At 36.4% G+C, this 18,662-nt stretch overlaps 2 protein-coding genes across 5 annotated transcripts in view; one reads left to right on the top strand and one right to left on the bottom strand.

The window, feature by feature from the left end:
• Positions 1 to 18,662, top strand: part of DOCK1 (dedicator of cytokinesis 1) — a 525,973-nt gene that overhangs the window by 188,724 nt on the left and 318,587 nt on the right. The gene's annotated exons all lie outside the window — the stretch shown is intronic.
• Positions 1 to 18,662, bottom strand: part of INSYN2A (inhibitory synaptic factor 2A) — a 44,028-nt gene that overhangs the window by 10,560 nt on the left and 14,806 nt on the right. The window contains exon 2 of the mRNA XM_067533439.1: positions 8,909 to 8,980. Coding sequence (XP_067389540.1) covers positions 8,909 to 8,980 — 72 coding nt within the window. The remainder of the gene's footprint in view (positions 1 to 8,908; positions 8,981 to 18,662) is intronic.

An 18,662-nucleotide genomic window follows, 5' to 3' on the forward strand; every position in this document is an offset into this window, starting at 1 on the left:
AAGCATTGTTATTTGCTCTAGTTCCAGTTCAAAATAGCACTTATGTGCTTAATTTTAAGCAAGTGTGTTTAACCACTCTCCTGAATAGGGATGCTTTCCTCTCCCTGCTTTAATTTACCATATAGGATAGCAATGATTATGCACTGATCTGGAAACTATAGAATACTTAGCCACAATGGTCAACATTTATCAAAAATTTTTTGCTTTTGTTTGCTTAAGTCTGGAGTTGAATAATTAGAATGATTAGCTCTTAATTTCATCTATTTGGCTAAATAAAAAAAACAAACCTCAAGCATCCCCCTGATGTGAAGAACTAGAGAACTGATGGATTATTCCAATAATTGGCATCGGATTTCAAATATTTGTATTTGTGTGCCTTTTCTAACTATTTACAAGTAAAAGTGTTTGATAGTTCGGAGAATGAGGCTAGGAGACGTGTATATTAAGGAGTTTGGCGGTCTCCTACACATTTAATAAAATCACTACACAAATTGGCTCTTTCTGCTGTAATTGGTGTAAGAGTGGGGCAAGACTAGGAGAGTCAGGACTTTTAGTGTGCTGCATTAACAATGCTGTTTTGAGAATCTTTCTGTTCTTAACTCTGTCTAGTAGCCGGTACTATTTATCTTTTTAATCAGTCCTATGAATTTAAAAAAATATATACTTGGCAAAGTAAAAATAGGGATATGTGTGTGTACACACAGGTGCGTGCAGTGGAACAGTAGGTATATTTGCAGTTTCTGAAACATTTATTGAGATTACCTCATGTGACCTAGTTACAGTCAATTCCTAATACACTTAAGGCCTAAAGTAATGCTTTTTATATGTTTACTTTTTTTACTATGTAATATGTGACATGAGTACACATTAAGGCCTGGTCCTGCAAGTGCTTACCCAGTAGCTTAACTTGATGTGCACAAGCAGTCCCATTGGAACAGGAAGAGAAGAATATCTGAAATACCATTACACCCCATCTCCACCCCACCCCATTTCTAATTTACCAATAATACATATTTCAATTAATTGGACTCAATGGGACCACTCGTGTAAGTTCTTTGAAGCTTTGGGGTCAAAGTCACTAATTACTTTTGAAAATGTATGCTAATAGATTTATATCTAAATTTTAAAATCACACAATTTTAAATTGAATATAACTATTGTTGAGAAAGCACAAGTATGTTTATATTTCATATGATGTGTTAGGTTGGTTATGCACATGTACTGGTAGTTTTCAGTCTTTTATCTACTTTTCTTACTTTCTCTATTCCATATTGACTTTAAATTAATAGACTTTTTTACAGACTTCTGACATTCATAGGTAAGGGAAAGCTAGTTCTGTGGAAAATTTTCTGCTATCTAATTAGCTTTCTATCTGACAAGTGTGATTTTTAACCTATGAACTTGTTTCATTTGCTGCTGTTGTATTGAGAAGATTAAATTTCATAGACTTGAATAATCTATTTTTAATTCAGTTGTCAGAACTCAACATTAGAAGAACTATAATATAATGGAAAAAATTATTGAAAATAGCAAATACAATTCAAACATTTCACAGGAGTAGAAAATGTTTGAATTATTGGTTGATGTGGCTTTCAGTAATATTTATCAGTATCTACAGTTTTAGAGTCTGGTTTAATAAGTTTTTTCTCTGCAGAAATTGACTAGTAATCGGTTAATAAAAGAATCTTTCCAGAAGCTAAAATAACCTTGAATGGGCTAGAGGGTACTTCTGATCTTTCTGACGAACGTGAAATCTATTGTGAATTCTTTATGATGTTCTCAATTGGATATAATTCATGGTAAATGTCCAAGAGTAATGCACAAAATATTAAACAAAAGGCTTAGTTGCCCCACACTTATTCATGTTGTTAAAGAATTTAAATTCACAAATGATAGTAATTTAAGCAGGAATGGAAAGGGTACTTCCATTAAGAGATAATCACAGAATGATACAGGCTGTGAAGATTTTATTCCGAGTGGGCACCGGACATGATTGAATTGGCACAGTTTCTGCAGGCCAGTACTGTTACTTCCCTTAGGAATAAGATTTCATTAAACTTCAGTGTTTAAGTTTTGATTGTGCACTATTTACTTTTTTTTCTTGTTTTTATAATCTAATTCAGTGGTGTACCTCCAATTGTAAGAGAGCCAGTTCTAAAAGTATGTATTTGTGATCTCATATTTTGTGATCATATCCTAATGGAATAGATTTTCTGTATTTGTACAGTTGAATAGAGCAAAATGAACATTTGAATTGTTAAGTTTATTTTACTACTTAAAATTGGGATTTTTGACTACTTTTGTTATGTTCTGTGTGGTCTAGAACTTAGTGTTATTCCATAGTATGCTGAATATTTTTATATTGACTAAAGTATAGTCTATTGCTATATAATAAGGGCTTCATATTGATTCTTGAAGGATAATGTTGATTGAACTATCAGTTTAATAGAAGGTTGACTTTGAACTTAAAGCATAAAGTAGTAGAGGTTTGACTGCAGGCTAACCTCTACTGTAGGCTAGTAGTCTGCATCACACAACCTATGTATGATTTAGCACAAATGACTCATGAGAAGTGTAGTGACAGAACCGTGGTGCTGCACTGGCAGAACCTTTTAGGATATTTACACAAGAAATCTACCTACTCTGTCCAGGTCTAACTAGATCATTTTTCACTTGTATTAAAATAGCAAAGAATTGACATGCTATAAAAAGGGAGACGTGGGTAAATGTGCTTATCTTGTGAAATGAGAGAAAGTAGACAGTACTTTGTCAGTGGTTTTAATCCCTGTCAAATGTTTAATGGCAAAAATAATTGGGGTTTCAGGAAAAAGATTCTGATCTTAAATGTGTGTTACTGCCGTACCAATTTCTAGAGAGATTTACATTTTGGGACCTCCCATTTTCTTTGTCGTAACTTAATGGAATGTATGTGCTTGAACATACATTAGTCTGAGTACCCAGTGAAAACCTGTTTGTGTTGTCTATTTTGTGTGGTATTTTTGAAGAAACAGAGACCTCTGTTTCTCTCTCATTATTATATAATTGAATTTCACTGGAGTTTGGCATAGAGAATATTAGAAGGATAGGGCCTGTGTTACCAAGCTAATGCTTATAATAAAAACATGTATATACAAAAGACTGCATAAGTGTTGTTAGGTAAACTTCGCTATAAAAATTTGGTCTAATTTCGCATTATTTATAAAGTTAGAATTTTGAAAAACTGCTGCTACCTTTAATCAAAAGGAAAAAATCAAATAAATCTCTCCTACAAAAAGTGCTTAATTTTTCTATACACAGTAGAGCCTTTCTCCATATGATTTATCAGTTATTCATTTATTTAAAAGAAGAGTGGAAATTACTTAAAATTAAGTTTTTTCATCTTTTCCTTTTTCCTCTTCAACATTAGCAATTCACTCTTATCAGTGTGAAAAAAAATCTAAAAAGTTACAAAAGATATAGCAATCCCTGTGGAAAATGTAAACTGCATATTGACGAATATTATATTGACAAATATCATATTAGTAATGCATACTTAAAATGTTTGCTAAAATACTCAGTATATTTTGACATAAAAATCTACACATCCAACAAAAAGATAAAATCTTAAAGTACTGAATAATTTTTAATTTTCTTCCATGCCATGATGGTCTTTAATTAGACTTCAGCTATTGTGCTAGATCACATTAATATTTTAAAAATGTCATCTTGAGGAAAAAAGAGTTAATTACATTAATCATTTCTACGTTTTAGTGTCTCAGTTATGCTGCACTTGACATTACTGAATGCAGTTGGATAGACAGCAGGGCAATAAACTCATTGCTGTAAAACTGCTGTTCTGCTTCACTTAAACCAGTTTAAAAATAAAAAGGGGAGCACTTAATTGAGAAACTTACACATTTTCTACTATTAACCTGTTTAAACTTGAACATGCTCTTATATTACACACAAACTATGTTAAAAGAACATATAGGTTGCTAAGTCAAGTACTCTAAATTTGGGAACTGCCAGATTCAAGGTTCTCTGTGTAACTGTAATTTGTCTCCCTTGTGCGTATGCATTATGAGGCTGTCTTTACTTATGAGATCATATACTATTTTTTTCTTTCAGTACACAGGATGGATGGTATTCACTGCATGAGCAGCTTTTTAATATTTTGTTTTATCCTCATTATTCAATATATAGTCCCATCCTTTACTTACTGCACACTATGCAAATTCTACTCTGAAGACTGAATTATTAATTTCTTCATTGGCTTTTTTATGGCACTTATCAAGATAGCATCTGAATGTTTCAGAAATATTAAAGAATTTATTTTCAAAACACCTTGTAAAATGAGGGACTTTTATCCCCCTTTTACAGATGGAGGAACAGAAAAGTTTTGGTCAAAAGTGTACATGAATTTTGGGAGCCCAATTTGAGACACCTAGGGCCTGATTTTTCAGAGTACTTAGCATTTTATAGCAGTTTATATGTTGAAAGCACAGATTTCATTAACTTCAGTTGGAGCTGTGAATGCTCAGCACCTCTACAAATTGGATCCCAGGGGCTCAAGTCAAGCACCAAGAAAATGAGGAACACTCAATAAGTAACCACCTGTGAAATATTTGGCCAGTTTTGTTCCAGCAACACACAGTAACTCTGTGGCAGAGGCAGAAATATATAATCTAGTTGTCCAATCAACTGCCTTAAGCTTTTTCTTACTGCAGTCCCCTTCTTCAGTCACTAAAATTCCAACTTCTATAACAAATGAGATAGATGTCCTACAGACAACAGCCTCCTTCACTACATAACCCATCCCCAGAACATCCTGTTCACTGAATGAGGCAAGAGTCCTGTGGGGAAAAAAATTAGATGATCATGTAATTAAAGACTATACAGTAGTAATGCAGACATTGAAGGGGGCAAATTAATGTTACATAGACATCATTAATTCTAGCATTTCCTAACTTCAGAGTGTCTGACTTTAGCTGGTGTGCAACCTTACTGTTCTTTTAATGTACTTTTTTTGGGTATAATTTTCTAGATTTAGAACACCACACTCATTATCTGGAATCATATTGCCAACTATGAGGTTCATAAGCAGAGTTGGAAAATTTAGATCCACTGCACAGACTGAACTGAGTAACTGATAGCAGTAGTAGGCTTTCATTGTTTCTGTGGACCAGCTCTAGAGGGGGACAAAACGCTTTTTGCTAATGGATTTCACAGATATTTGCTGACAGAGGGATGGTGAGACTCAGGAATATTGGTTTCCATTCCATTGTCTGGATGGTGGCATGTTCTCTAATGGTCACAGACTCTCCTGCCCCTTTTTCTCTCAACCCAAGCCTGACACCTTATTTCCCTTTCCCTGGTAGCCTGTCTATATCTGTCTTTTCTTCCCCCACCAACTCTTTGTCTAAGTCCCTGTTTCTCAGTCCCCTCGGTGGATACAAGTCCTTGCCTAACCACTCCATTTTCCCCTTCTTTTCCTCTGGGGTACTCATTTGATCTTAGTCTACTCCTTCCTTTCTTCTTACACAGCCAGCATATTTTCCCCTAATTTTGTTCTCTGAAATAGGTGAAGCATTTTTGCTGAAACTTTTAATCTCAGACAGCTGCCCATCATTGAAAATTTCAGCCCAAATGATTGAAATTAGGCAAAGTTATAAGCAACAACAGGGTCTTAAAATGAGAATCATCAAGCCATATTAGATGGAGTTATAGAATCACATATAATGAACCATTTTAAAGTAAATTTCTATAATAATTTCATATAAATTATAAATCTAATGTGTGGAAAGTGAAAGGCAGGGTCTGTGTGACTTAGGTAACTTCAATGGTATAACTATTATAGTATATTGTACAGCAGACACATAGGAGGCTTACAATAGATTGTGCAATGTAGAATGATGAATTTGCAATCTAGTCCTGATCCAGCTCCCACTGAAATTGTTGGCATCTGGACAGGCTCTTATATGTGGACTCTATTTACAGGGTAATTAACCTGCAATTTCATTCTTCAGACTCTTGCTCCATAAAGATCTTAATGTCCCCTATTTCTTGTATCTGAGATGCCTCATATACAACCTTTCTTGGAGGGTTGGAGGCTTAATTGTTAATTCTAGTACACAAGACTATTGTGTGCTATATACTATTACTATTATACTCCACTACAGTATTATGTATGTGATGCAGAAATTTCACCTTCCTTGTCTACATTCTGGTTCTTAGATGCACATGAAGCTAAAGTACTAAGTGGCTGGAACTGTCTACTGGAAATAAATCTTGTATCTGTTTGGTTTTTTTTTTTAATTTTCTTATTTTTGTAACAGGTAAAACAAAATCAGAGCTCTTAATCATTTAAGGCTAGATTGTAGTTTTGCAATCTGCTTTGGGAAAGGGGTTGTGCATAGCTGCTAGCCTCCAGAGATGAGCTGACAGCAAATTGTGGTTGAATTAGCTATACTTCTTCCTCTTCTTCCCCCTTTGCTGAAAGGAGGGACATAATTTGCGTTACCCGACTTCATAAAGCAGCATCCTCACCACCCTGTAGTCTCCATGTGCCTGGTCAAAGGTAGCTGCTGAGCAGGGGAGGTGGAGTTGGGGACTCTGGTTCTTTGCCAACTCTCCAATCAGTTGTTTGCAGGGAGAGAGCATTGGGTAAATAACTCCGGCTACTCCCCCTGTGCTTAGATGACAGTCAGAGCAGGACTACGTAAAGCAGTGGGGAGTGCGAGTCCTTATTTCTCTGCATGGCTGAGTACGGGGTGTAAAAGCTAGCTCATAATTAATAGGCTTGTTGCACATTTTCATGTGAACTGTGTTCTCCGAATCCCTGAAGTAATTTTCATAAGTATCTCCTGGACAGGAGAAGGAAAAGGAGTTCTTGATAGGATTATTTAATTCTGAGACATACTGTTTTTCATTTTACTTGCAATACATGAAGACATCCAGTGGTTTTTTATAGCCTTCACTATAGTGGGATGACTATAACTAGGTTGTCAGTATTAAACAAAACACCTTATAAAAGTCATGACACTGCCCTGTCACTCTTATTGATTGTTGGAGTGCTTCATTATAGAGTAGACTGACTTTAAACCATTCAGCAAAGAGATATGATAGTCTGCAGAAACTGAGTTATGTATGCAGTAATTCCAGACTGTCTTCCACAATTTAACATTTAGCATCATAAGACTTATCTTTGAGGTATTATGAAATGAATGTTTACAACTTGTGCACACTCTGATTTCTCTCTAGTGATTAAAGAATCCAGTGTTACAATAAACTTGGAAACTTCTTTGCTATAGCAGAACTCTCACCTCATGTTAACAGATTTCTTTACCAGAACCTTTAATTTCATAGCCTAATTTGTCACTGTCCATCAGTTGCACTGATGCTTCAAAATCCTGCTCACTTTTTTTAACCTTGGCTGTGATCTTGAAAACAACCCAATGCTTAACTTGAAGAATGTGAGCAGTACTATTGTTATCCATGCACATGTGTATGCAGAAGGCAGTGGTTCATCCTCTTGAAGTTAGTGGTGCTATTCAAGTTAGGCAAGCAAGATTTGTCCCATAGGCTTTAGTCTGGATTTCTGTGTATTTGATCTATAGTACAGAAGGCTTGGTGAAGAAGTGTCATTTTTCCACTTAAACACTCTTTGTTGTTCATGTCTATCTGATTATGATCTGTGCTATATGGTCTGTCCAATACTACTTCCCCGATCCTAATGCATGATTGCTATGAAAAGCTAGTCTGAAATATTTTGCTGCATCACAGAGTACAAAAAATGCTATATATCCTCAGCAATATTAAAATGAAACCCACCAATATTAATATCTGATACAGTTTGACATCAGAGGGACCCATTATTAATGCAGTTTTACTTGTAAATCATAAACCTGAGAAATAAATGATGAATCTTATGATGGTTAAGAATGATCTTAACACTTACATAAAGGGTTCATAAATGATGCATTAAATGTAGAATTATTCATCTTAGAAGTCAATTTGAAGTGGCAACCACTAGAAATGAAGTTTTTTTTCTGAAAAACTTTACATAAAACATGCATTGCAATGTGGATTTAATGGATTTTATGCAGTGATTTCAAGTGATTGCTACTAGGTAAAGTTTTTGTTTGTTTTTTTAATTTGGGTGATGCTTAGGCTGAGATTTGAGAGTAGTGGAACTCCTCTCTCTTTTTGTACTGGTTTGATTTTAAGATCTGAAGTATTTTGTAGGTAGGATATAGCTGCACAGCAGTCTACAGCCTGTCTAAATGAGGTGGGAGGTGTGGGTTAGGTATGCAGAGCTGCTCCACAGCCACTGCTCTAGGTTCCTCTTCCTACTCCAGAGGGGTAATGGTCACTAATGTAGGTATGTGCATATCCAATGGCCAGATCCCCATTCTCTCTGCTGCCACAACTCCTTCTATCCCAGCTCCAGAGAAGCCTCCAATGAAGATTAGCTGTGTGGCACACAGGTGCCAGTAACCCCTCCTGCTTTCTCCTCAGGTGCAGTGGAATTGTACCTGTTCCACTACATTCAGGGTCTTCTCTAGGACTTTTGGGTATTTTTCCTGAACAAGAGTAGTGCTTTGATGATGAAAGCTGCAAGATTATGCTAAAACCCTCCAGGTCATAGCGTGTTCCTTAAAACAGCCAGCTAAACTTGCAAAGCAGAGGTGAAAAGAACCTGCTTAGTTCATGGACTATATTCATGTCCTGTATTTTAGTTTTAATATTAAAAATACTTTATTCATTGAATTTTATAGCAAATGAAGATTAATTTTGTGGTCTTTTATTTTTCCTTTTTTCTTGTTGAAATACCAATTTATAATATTGACGAACATTTGATCTTGCATTGGTGGATAAAATCATTACTTTCACTCAATAAAAAGTGGGAATATTAGAATTTTTAACCTACCTATAGATAATACATGCACTGTTCCTGCATGTGTCACAATTAGCTGTGTCTTGACCAGTCCGATATGAAAGCCTACAAAGATAAGAACATGACATCATTACAAGTGGTTGTTTTATCCTTTTTTGTCCTCTATCATTGCTGTTCCTTAAACCAAAAGTTCTGTTGTTTTCCATTTTAATGTTGATTATAAAATCTAACTGTCCATAGGAAATACACTGTCCAAAATTAGTGTTCTTCAACTTTTGAAGTTTGCAACATGAAGATACGGGAAGTTTGGAAATTATGAAGAAACTTTATTTAATTATTAAGGGAGGAAATGTAAGGATTCAGTTCAGCTAATCTTCTGTGAACATTTCTATAGAAAACTCTGAGCAAACCAATTTATGTAAATGCCAGTTTTAGATTACTTTTTTGTGCACCAAAATGCGAAGTCAAAATGCCTCCTTACAAGACATAGCAATGGTGGTTTTACTACTTTCCTGTACAGCCGCCTTAGAAATTTCAGTAAACCACAGAGGTTTTATTAGCAAGCATTGCATGTATAATCTCATACTAATTGTGTAAAATATCAATTTGTACTCTTTTGATGGTAGCATTTTCTTTGGAAATTTTGCCTGAAAGGGGATAAGGTTACTGAAAGTTTGTTACAGTGATGATCTTAAAAACCAGCAAGAAGTAGCTTTCATAATACTTCCCTTACTCCCTTGTACTGTCTACCTTCCATCTCATAATGTTGTGAAATGCATGGGAGACATCTCTGAATGTCCTTTAGTGCCAGAAGGCAAGCATATTAGGGGAGGATCTGTCAAATTTATGGAAAAAGTAGAATATCTGTGTGAGTGTTAGTTTTTGTTTGTGTATTATAATTGCCTTCTGCTTTATGGGAAATTTCTTATGTACATAATGGATTTTAAAATGGGGGGAAAGTTTTTATTCAGTGCCTATTTGTGTATATTGTGCTACATAAAAAATTTGGGAAAGATTCTACATATGTTTATATATAGAAAGTGAAATAAAATATTAAAAAATATTTTGTTTGATAGGTCAAACTGCCAGTTGATTTGTGGTTGCTTTTCAAATCTTCTTTATCTTAGTTTTCTATCACCGGAATAATCTACTTTGTGCCCTTTACCCAGTAGTATTAGGAATGATAAAATATTAGTTGATATGGAATTCATACTATAAAACTTTTACAAAAAGAAACCATTAATTACTGATGCAGTAAACCTAACTTGAGAAAATCACAATGTAATACACAGGCTGTTTACCTGCAAAATTTCTATCTGGTTACATTAAATGGAAAAATATTTAGTCAGTGAATTGAAGAGTTTATTTCTTGTAGGTAATCATCTGAAACACTTAGAATTTAAAAGAATGCTGTCATTTCAAGGTCTGCAGTTAGACTTGTGCCCTCCATGTATTAAATTATTTTAGTGTCAAGCTTTGCTCTTGTATAACCTCTCTGCACCCTCCAGTGTTCTAATTGCACCCATTGTGGATAGACACCTCCTTCCCTCTACTTCCCTGACAGACAATATAAAAACACCCCTCCCCCCCAAAAAAACCCCAAACCTCCCCATAACTATAGAAATAACTTTTGGTTTTCTTAAATTAGAGCTTTAATAAAGAGCAAATCCATAGATTATTAAATACTCACCTGTAGTTATATCACTCAAGCTACTCTAAAGACCTAATTCTGATATGAAGAATAAATGTTACTTAAGGAATTCACAACTCTTAATGACCCTTGAAGAATTCATGGCCCTACACAAGAGACATTCAGTATATAGTCTCAAAATGGACATTAGCTCTCTCCTCTCTGTGACATTTAAAAATAGGTACTGATGAATCAATAAAGGGCATAAAGACTACAGCATATAAGTGCCAGCTGTTGTTATCTAGTTCAGAAGGCATGTGGCATTGTTGTCTGTATATGGATTTAAACGGAAGATTGATCATTTACAATAAAAAGCTAATATTTGAACAGATTTTGGTTGGACATGCTCACTAATTTGATGGTTATTCCACATTCTGAATACACAAACTACCACTGTAATATATTACCTAAAGAATAAGTGCTCTCATCTGTGTGCAACTTGAGAACATAATTCAAAACCGGGACAACCAAAGCATCTGTCTATCTTAAACTTCAGCTATTTGCACTTAGTGTTGGATTATGGATTAACAGCAAAAATCAAAGAATAATGTTCATAGAGACAGCATGCATTGTTTCTGGCCTAGTGATTAAGAATTTGCTACAGGAAAAAAGGCAGGGAAGATGGGGGAGAGTAATCTGTGATAGAAATCTGCTCCAAGCTGCCAAATACCTGGCCAAAAATTAGTTCCATGTTTTGGATGCATTTTTACTTACTACGGCTGAAGGACAATTAGATCAGTTCTGTGGCTTTTTATGCTCTACAGTATTTCTACAGGGGAGAGCCCTTAATGAACTGCTATATATTTAGATTATTTGCTTTCCAAAATTCAGCTGTTTCCAATACCATATTTGGCAGACAATATTCTCTCTCTGTCTCTAGCCCATATTCAAGACTCTCAACCCCCACAGCAAACTATAGGTAGTGTCACTACAGATCCAGGTTAAAATCTCATGAGCATTTTCTCCATGCTTCTGCGATCTTAAGAAACTGCACATGCTACAATGTTGAGAAAATAAAGCTAACTCCATACTCAGTACATATGCACAATGGTGGTGACTTAGTTACTGTGGCAAATATAACTTTGAATTAATCGGCACACTTGAGCAATTAAAATCTCACTCTTATTTTTGTATAGCTTTGCATTTAATTTCCTGGGTTTTCTGGTAAAAGGCTCATTTATGTTTATTTAATTGTAGAATTCCTTAGGGCACTAGCTAATTTCCAGAGATTGGTTTAGGGACTGGCCTCTTCCTTAAAGGGTTCCTTAAAGCAGAAGGAGGAAAGGTTTCTATGTACTACTATAAAAGCAGCGGGGATGAGGTCACCTGCCTACAGTGCATCTGGACTGGTCTCCCTTTTCTTTTTTGCCTCCGCTCTCCTGAGATGCTCCACTTTCCCCTGCTCTTGGTTTCTGACCTGTTTCTGAGGCTGGCAGCCACATACAAGGAATTGATACAGACTGTTGTTAAACCATTTTCTAACTGCCCCTAACCCTGGCTACACAAACAAAAATGCCCAAGAGATTCATTCCATTCCATTTTTCATGAATTTTGTTTTGGTTTAACTTTTCTAATCAACTCTAGGGTGGTGATGGTGATGGCGTTACACCACCTTACTAGAAACATGGAAGAGGGGGTCTGCTGGCTGAGAGGAGGAGGACAGGAAACAGTGGTTTTCAGCACTCAGCAGGGACCATGGGAAGGCAGGAGGGTTTTGTTTGGGGGAGAAGGAAAAGGATCATGTAGAGGGTTGGTGCTTGTGTTGAAGGAAAGTAATGGAGCAGTATAAATGTAGTTTCTGCCCTTTAGTTTAGAACCCGAAGGACAAGTATGCAATATTAATGTGAATTCTAATAACACATTCAAAGAAATTTTTTGGAATAAAACTTTGAAGCACTTCAAGGAGAAGTCATATGGGATTAAACATCCAAATACATTTTTAGTATTTGAATATCTACTCATTAAAGTGATCAAGATAGTCTCCCCCCATCCCCACCCTCAGTAGAAAGGGGACTGATCTTCAGCCAGTCTGTCCCCAAGAGGTAGTCAGGATTAAATTCTGGCCAAGGTCTCAAAATCTAACTGTAGACCGGGAATCATTGAGTGTGTGTGTCTAGTGGGGTCTTACAGGAATAGATTCTTGGCCCTACGCAATTTAATATTTTTATTAATGATCTGGTAAGAAAAACATAATAATCACTGATTAAATTTGCAGATGACATAAAAATTGGGGAATCAGTAAATAGTGAAGACAGGGAGCTGATACAGAGTAATCTGGATTGCTTGGTAAACTGGGCTCAAGCAAACAACATGCATTTGTATATGGTTAAATGTACATGTATACATCTAGGAACAAAGATGGTACTTACAAGATGAGGGACTCTATCCTGGGAAGCAGTGACTCTGAAAAAGATTTGGGGGTTGTGGTGGATAATCAGCTGAACATGAATTTCCAGTGTGACACTGTGACCAAAAGGGGTAATATGATCCTCGGATGTGTAGACAGGACTATCAAGTAGGAGTAGAGAGGTTATGTTACCCCTGTATTTGATGCTGGTGCCACTGCTGCTGGAATATGGTGTCCATTCTGGAGTCCGCAATTCAAGAAAGAAGTTGATAATTTAAAGATGGTTCAGAGAAGAGCCAAGAGAATGATTAAAGTATTGGAAAACGTGCCTTATAATGACAGACTCAGGGAGCTTATTCTATTTAGTTTAACAAAGAGAAAGTTAAGGGGTGACTTGATTACAGTCTATGGGTATGTCTACATAGCAAAGAAAAACCTGTGGTTGGCCCGTACCAGTCGACTTGGGCTTACAGGGCCTGGGCTGTTTCATTGCTGTATAGACTTCTGGGCTCAGGCTGGAACCCAAGCTCTGGGGACCCTCCCACCCCTCAGGATCCGAGAGTCTGGGCTCCAAGACCCTGAGCCCGGAAGTCTATACTGCAGTGAAACAGCCCTGCAGCCCAAGCCCTTTGAGCCTGAGTCGGCTGGTATGGGCCAACTGCGGGTTTTTCTTTGCTTTTTAGATGTATCCTTTAAGTGCTTACATGGGGAACACATTTAATATTGGGCTCTTCAGTCACACAGAGAGAGGTATAACATGATCCAATAGCTGGAAGCTGAATCTAGACAAAGTCAGATGGGATATAAGGTGTACATTTATAACAATGAGAGTAATTAAACCATTGGAACAACTTCCCAAGGTTGTGGTGGATTCTCCATCATGGACTATTTTTTAAATCAAGATTGGATGCTTTTCTAAAAGATGCTCTAGGAATAATTTTAGGAGAAGTTCTATGGCTTGTGTTATACCGGAGGTCAGCCTAGATAATCACTGGTCTGTTCTGGCCTTGGAATCTATGAATGTAATTACACTCTGTGCACTCAAATGTAAAAGGAAAAGGGTACATGCACAGTCGATTTTCTTTGTAACTAACTTTATTTAACAGCCAGTTTTACCCCCCGACTTAGCAAAGCAATGTTCTTTAATGAGGACCATGTGACAAGTTCGAACTGTTAAATTAAAAATAGTTTATTTTCAGTAAACTATGAAAAATAAACACAGACTTAGGATGCAAGTGCCATTTGATCCATAACTACAGCATGATGCTAAAATTCACATGCTTTTTCTTAAATTGGAGTGACCGAGGTATTTCTGAGGTAGTTGGTTAGCTCTGTGGCTAAAACAGTATTCTGGAATGGCTGATACAATGTAAGTTCAATTATTCTTCTAAGTTAAACTCCGTCTGTCAAGGATATCTATCTTGTTCACCTTGAGGCACTGAGATCACACTTTCTCATTTCCATATAATCATCTACTTAATAGAAAATTGCATGGAATTCATCTCGTTGATATTCTCCTTCAGGCCAGTAAAGATGATGTTGTGCTTAACTGACAATTTCCTTGTAAAATCATATGCAGTGAGGTCCTTCTAAAATACAAACCTGTTAAGAAATAGAGCTGTTAAAAGATGACCTTTTCTTCCTACCCAAACATACATGGAAATAGAAGCTTATGAACATGTTTTAGGTGCACTGGGCAAGAATATAAATGACTGTACTTTCAGTGTGAGGGGGAAAATGTTAAATTCAGCTTCTTTTTTATTATTATTTTAATGATGGGGGGGGGGGGGGGGGGGAGAATGCGGCTTGAGATACCAAGGCCCAAACCCACAAGAGTCCAGGTTATAAACCTAGTAATATCCATTCTTCAATAATTATTAGAGCCGGGGTAATGTACTACAGTGGGAAAATGTAGTCTAATGCTAAAATGAGTCTAAGCATTTAAACAACCCAAAATTTGATTGACAATGCTGGAAATAAAAATTGTTTGCCATGTGTACGCTGAAGGGAAGATGAATGTGTTTAAATTATCTTCTGGATAATTGGACGATCTCTGCTACTTGACGGTTTTCCTTAACAAGCCATCAGCAAAGTAATTATTTGAGTTTTAGTAAATGATATATATAAACAGTAGTGAGGTAAATATGAAAGCATACAGTACTGACTCAGACATGTTCTACAATGGATGTGCTTATCAGCATCTATTCTAGGATAGTGGTTCTTAACCTTTCCAGACTGCTGTACCCCTTTCAGGAGTTTGATTTGTCTTTCGTACCCCAAGTTTCACCTCACTTAAAAACTACTTGCTTACAAAAAATCAGACATAAAAATACAAGTGTCACAAGACACTATTACTGAAAAATTGCTTACTTTCTCATTTTACCATATAAAATAAATCAATTGGAATATAAATATTGTACTTACATTTCAGTGTATAATATGTAGAACAGTATAAACTAGTCATTGTATGAAATTTTGGTTTTTACTGACTTCGCTAGTGCTTTTTATGTAGCCTATTTTTAAACTAGGCAAATATTTAGATGAGTTGATGTACCCCCTGGAAGACATCTGCTTACCCTCAGGGTATGTGTACACCTGATTGAGAACCACAGTTCTAGGAGACCATTGTGTGTATATAATTTGTTTGATATTACAGCAGCAGCCCAAATGTGGTAAGGATGGTACTCTTATAAAGGAATGCACAGTTCTTGCCATGAAGAGTTAATAGATTAAGAGCTGTATATTCCTAGTATTTATATTATTTTACTGTTCTCACAGATGTGGACGGTGTTTTGGGGGTTGGTCAGACTCGTATGTAGCATGATCAAGTAGATGGTGACTTGGACTGGGAGTTGAGAAATGGGTTCTGTTCCCAGCTCTGTCTGACTTCCTCTTTGGCTTTGGGCAAGTCACTTGGCCTCTCTGTCTGTTTCTGCTCCCATCTTTTGTCTAATCTGTATGTTTCTTGTGGGCAGCAACTGTGTCAAAATATTTGTACAGCACCTAGCACAATGGAGCCTTGATCTTAACTACAGCATCTAGGCACTAATATGATACAAATAATAAACACTAATATTAATAATAATATATGGGTTGACATGGACAGACATCTTTGTGACTTGTAGGGTAGTGACAAATAACAGGCTGTGATTTTTTTTTTTTTTTTTTTTTTTTTTTTAAAGGAACCTGAGGAAGTTAAGCTCCAAATCCCACTGAAATTCATTTGAAGCTGAGCACCCAACTGCTTTAGGCTTCTTTGAAAAGCTTAGCCATAATGTGTAACAGAATCTTTCTTGCATTTGAGTTGTCATTTGCTAGATTAATTTGACTGGGAGATCATGGAGCGAAGAAACTGAAATCCAGATTCTCTCTCTAATACAGTGTTTCTTAACCTGGGGTTTTAGAGGGGTCGCAAGTGCAGAGCTGGTATTAGGGGTGGCAAGAAAGGCAATTGCCTGGAGCCACAGGGGCGCCATGAAACTAAGTTACATGCCTCAGCCCCGTGGGGGTGGGACTCAGGCTTCAGGGGTACAGTAGTTTGGAAAGGTTAAGAACCACTGCTCTAATATCTTCAGAAGCTGTTTGGATGGTATGTGGAGGAGTCCTGTTCTGTGCATCCTTGTGTACATGTAAAAATCTGTTAAAGTTCAAATAGCCTTCCTATTTTTTATATCTTTTTTTTTTTTTTATGTGAAGAGATTACGAAATAGGGAATCCTCCATATTGATCCTTACTTGGTGGCATGATTTTCATAGGTGGGACTATGCTGCAAAGATACATCACATTAGTGCAGTGATTGTTCTCTTTAGGCAGTATTGATGTAATACATCGAGTGATGAACTAAACATAACCGCCTGGAGGAGGATAAATAGAGAATTATTTTTCTAAAAGTTAAAATGTAAAAATTTAAGAACAAAAACTAGTTAAATTTGATTATGAGGAAGATAATGGGACTTTCAAATCTTTTTTTAATGATAATTTTGGCTGCTCCTCAATATTGACGTTTGTAGAGCTTCGACTTACTGTACAAATACATAGTAAGAATTTAGGCTCTGATCCTGCAAAGGCTTAAATACGTGCTTGCATTTCCACACTGTGGCTTGTTCCACTCATAGCGGACTACACACAATGCATATAGTTAAGCTAAGCACATGAATAAGTCTTTATAGGCTCGGGGTCTTAAAATGGAAATCCTGCTAGTAACTTACCAAGTTCATGCATTTTCTTGCTACTGGAAAAGCATTAAGCAGCTAACACTGTATTTTAGCTCAGCATATGATTTAAGTTACTTGCTCCACTCTCCCTGCTGGAGGAAAATTAAATATGTAAATTTGTCAGATTACTAGTATAGCGATACTGGCAAATCCCTCTAGTTTAGACACAGCTGCTACTGACAAAAATTTGCTTTTGGTGGTGTCGTTTATACCAGTTCCTACAAAGCACTTTTTTTTTTTTTTTTTTTTTTTTTTTTTTTAGCTGGAATAACTGCGTCTGTGCTACGGCTTTTTGCTGGTATAAAAATATCAAAAATCATACCCTAACTAATAATATTATACTGACAAATGAGTCTTGTGAAGTCATAGCCTTAATGGTGCCATGCTTCCATTATATGCATAAGTACAAGCACAGGGTTTTCATTCCCAAGCACTAATGTGCATTGCTTTGGTAGTACAGTGATAACTGAGAACATATTGTTAACCATTTTGTCATGTTCTACATTTCATTCTAAAAATTCCCTTGAGACTTTGGTGTTCAAGGTGTTCACCTGGCTATAAATTTGAAATTGTTTTCCTGCTTTACAATGTTAATTTTTTTTCCCCTCTGGATAAAATGTTTGTAGATGATTAGTCTGCAGTATGTGCTAGGTCCATCTGATCATGTGACTCTTAAGTGTGCCCTGAGGAAAGGTGCATTCTTGTGTAGATTAAAGTTTTGGTTCATGGTCAAGATTGGTGGTTAACCTCGAGCATGACTCTTAAATACCTGTGTTCAAACACAATACTCTTTCTATCATATGTAGGTCAAGGTAGAATTTGGACCAATCAGCCTAGGGTTGACTCCAAGTGAGGCTAAAGGGTGTTGAGTTCTGCTGTGTTCATGTCAACGTGGATGTATTACAACAATCAATGGAAGCTAATCCTTTAATATTGTCCCACAATGCCAGGCAGAGACCCCAGAATAGCCTTATTTAGCTAGTGTCAATGGGTCAATCCAACTAGTAGCTCCCTCCCAATATATGTTGCCAGGCACAGTCACTTGGCTTCTAGTGGTGGGGTGCTTCCATGGTAACTAACATCTTCATCATACTGATTCATGAAGTATTTGATGAACCTAGATCTATAATCGCTGCTAAGAACACATCACAGATGGTTTCCATCTGGCCAGAGGCCACCATCAGAACTTTGGGCTGATGCATCAACATTTCACAAATTTGGCTGTCACAATTAATATCAACATCTGTGCAATGTAATGCATGCCCAGAAATAATTTCGACCAACATAATTCAAGTGTAGAGCTATTGTAGATATTGAGTATAACAGCAAATTCAATGAGCACATTTGTGAGGTCTATGTGTAGATGCCATGACTCTCTTTAGTTTGCATTAAGCTAATAATTCTAGTTCAGTACCTTTGATACAAACTGTAAAGTAGACAAAGCCATAGTACTTCTGACCTTGGCTGGCTTGAAGATGACCCAACATTATTCCTTTCCTTTTATGATAGTTATTGACATCCTTAAAGACCAAAGGA

Source organism: Emydura macquarii, unplaced genomic scaffold (assembly GCF_026122565.2).
Source record: "Emydura macquarii macquarii isolate MOO-44397 ecotype Brisbane River unplaced genomic scaffold, CSIRO-AGI_Emac_v2 contig_3343, whole genome shotgun sequence".
NCBI classification, from domain to species: Eukaryota; Metazoa; Chordata; order Testudines; family Chelidae; genus Emydura; species Emydura macquarii.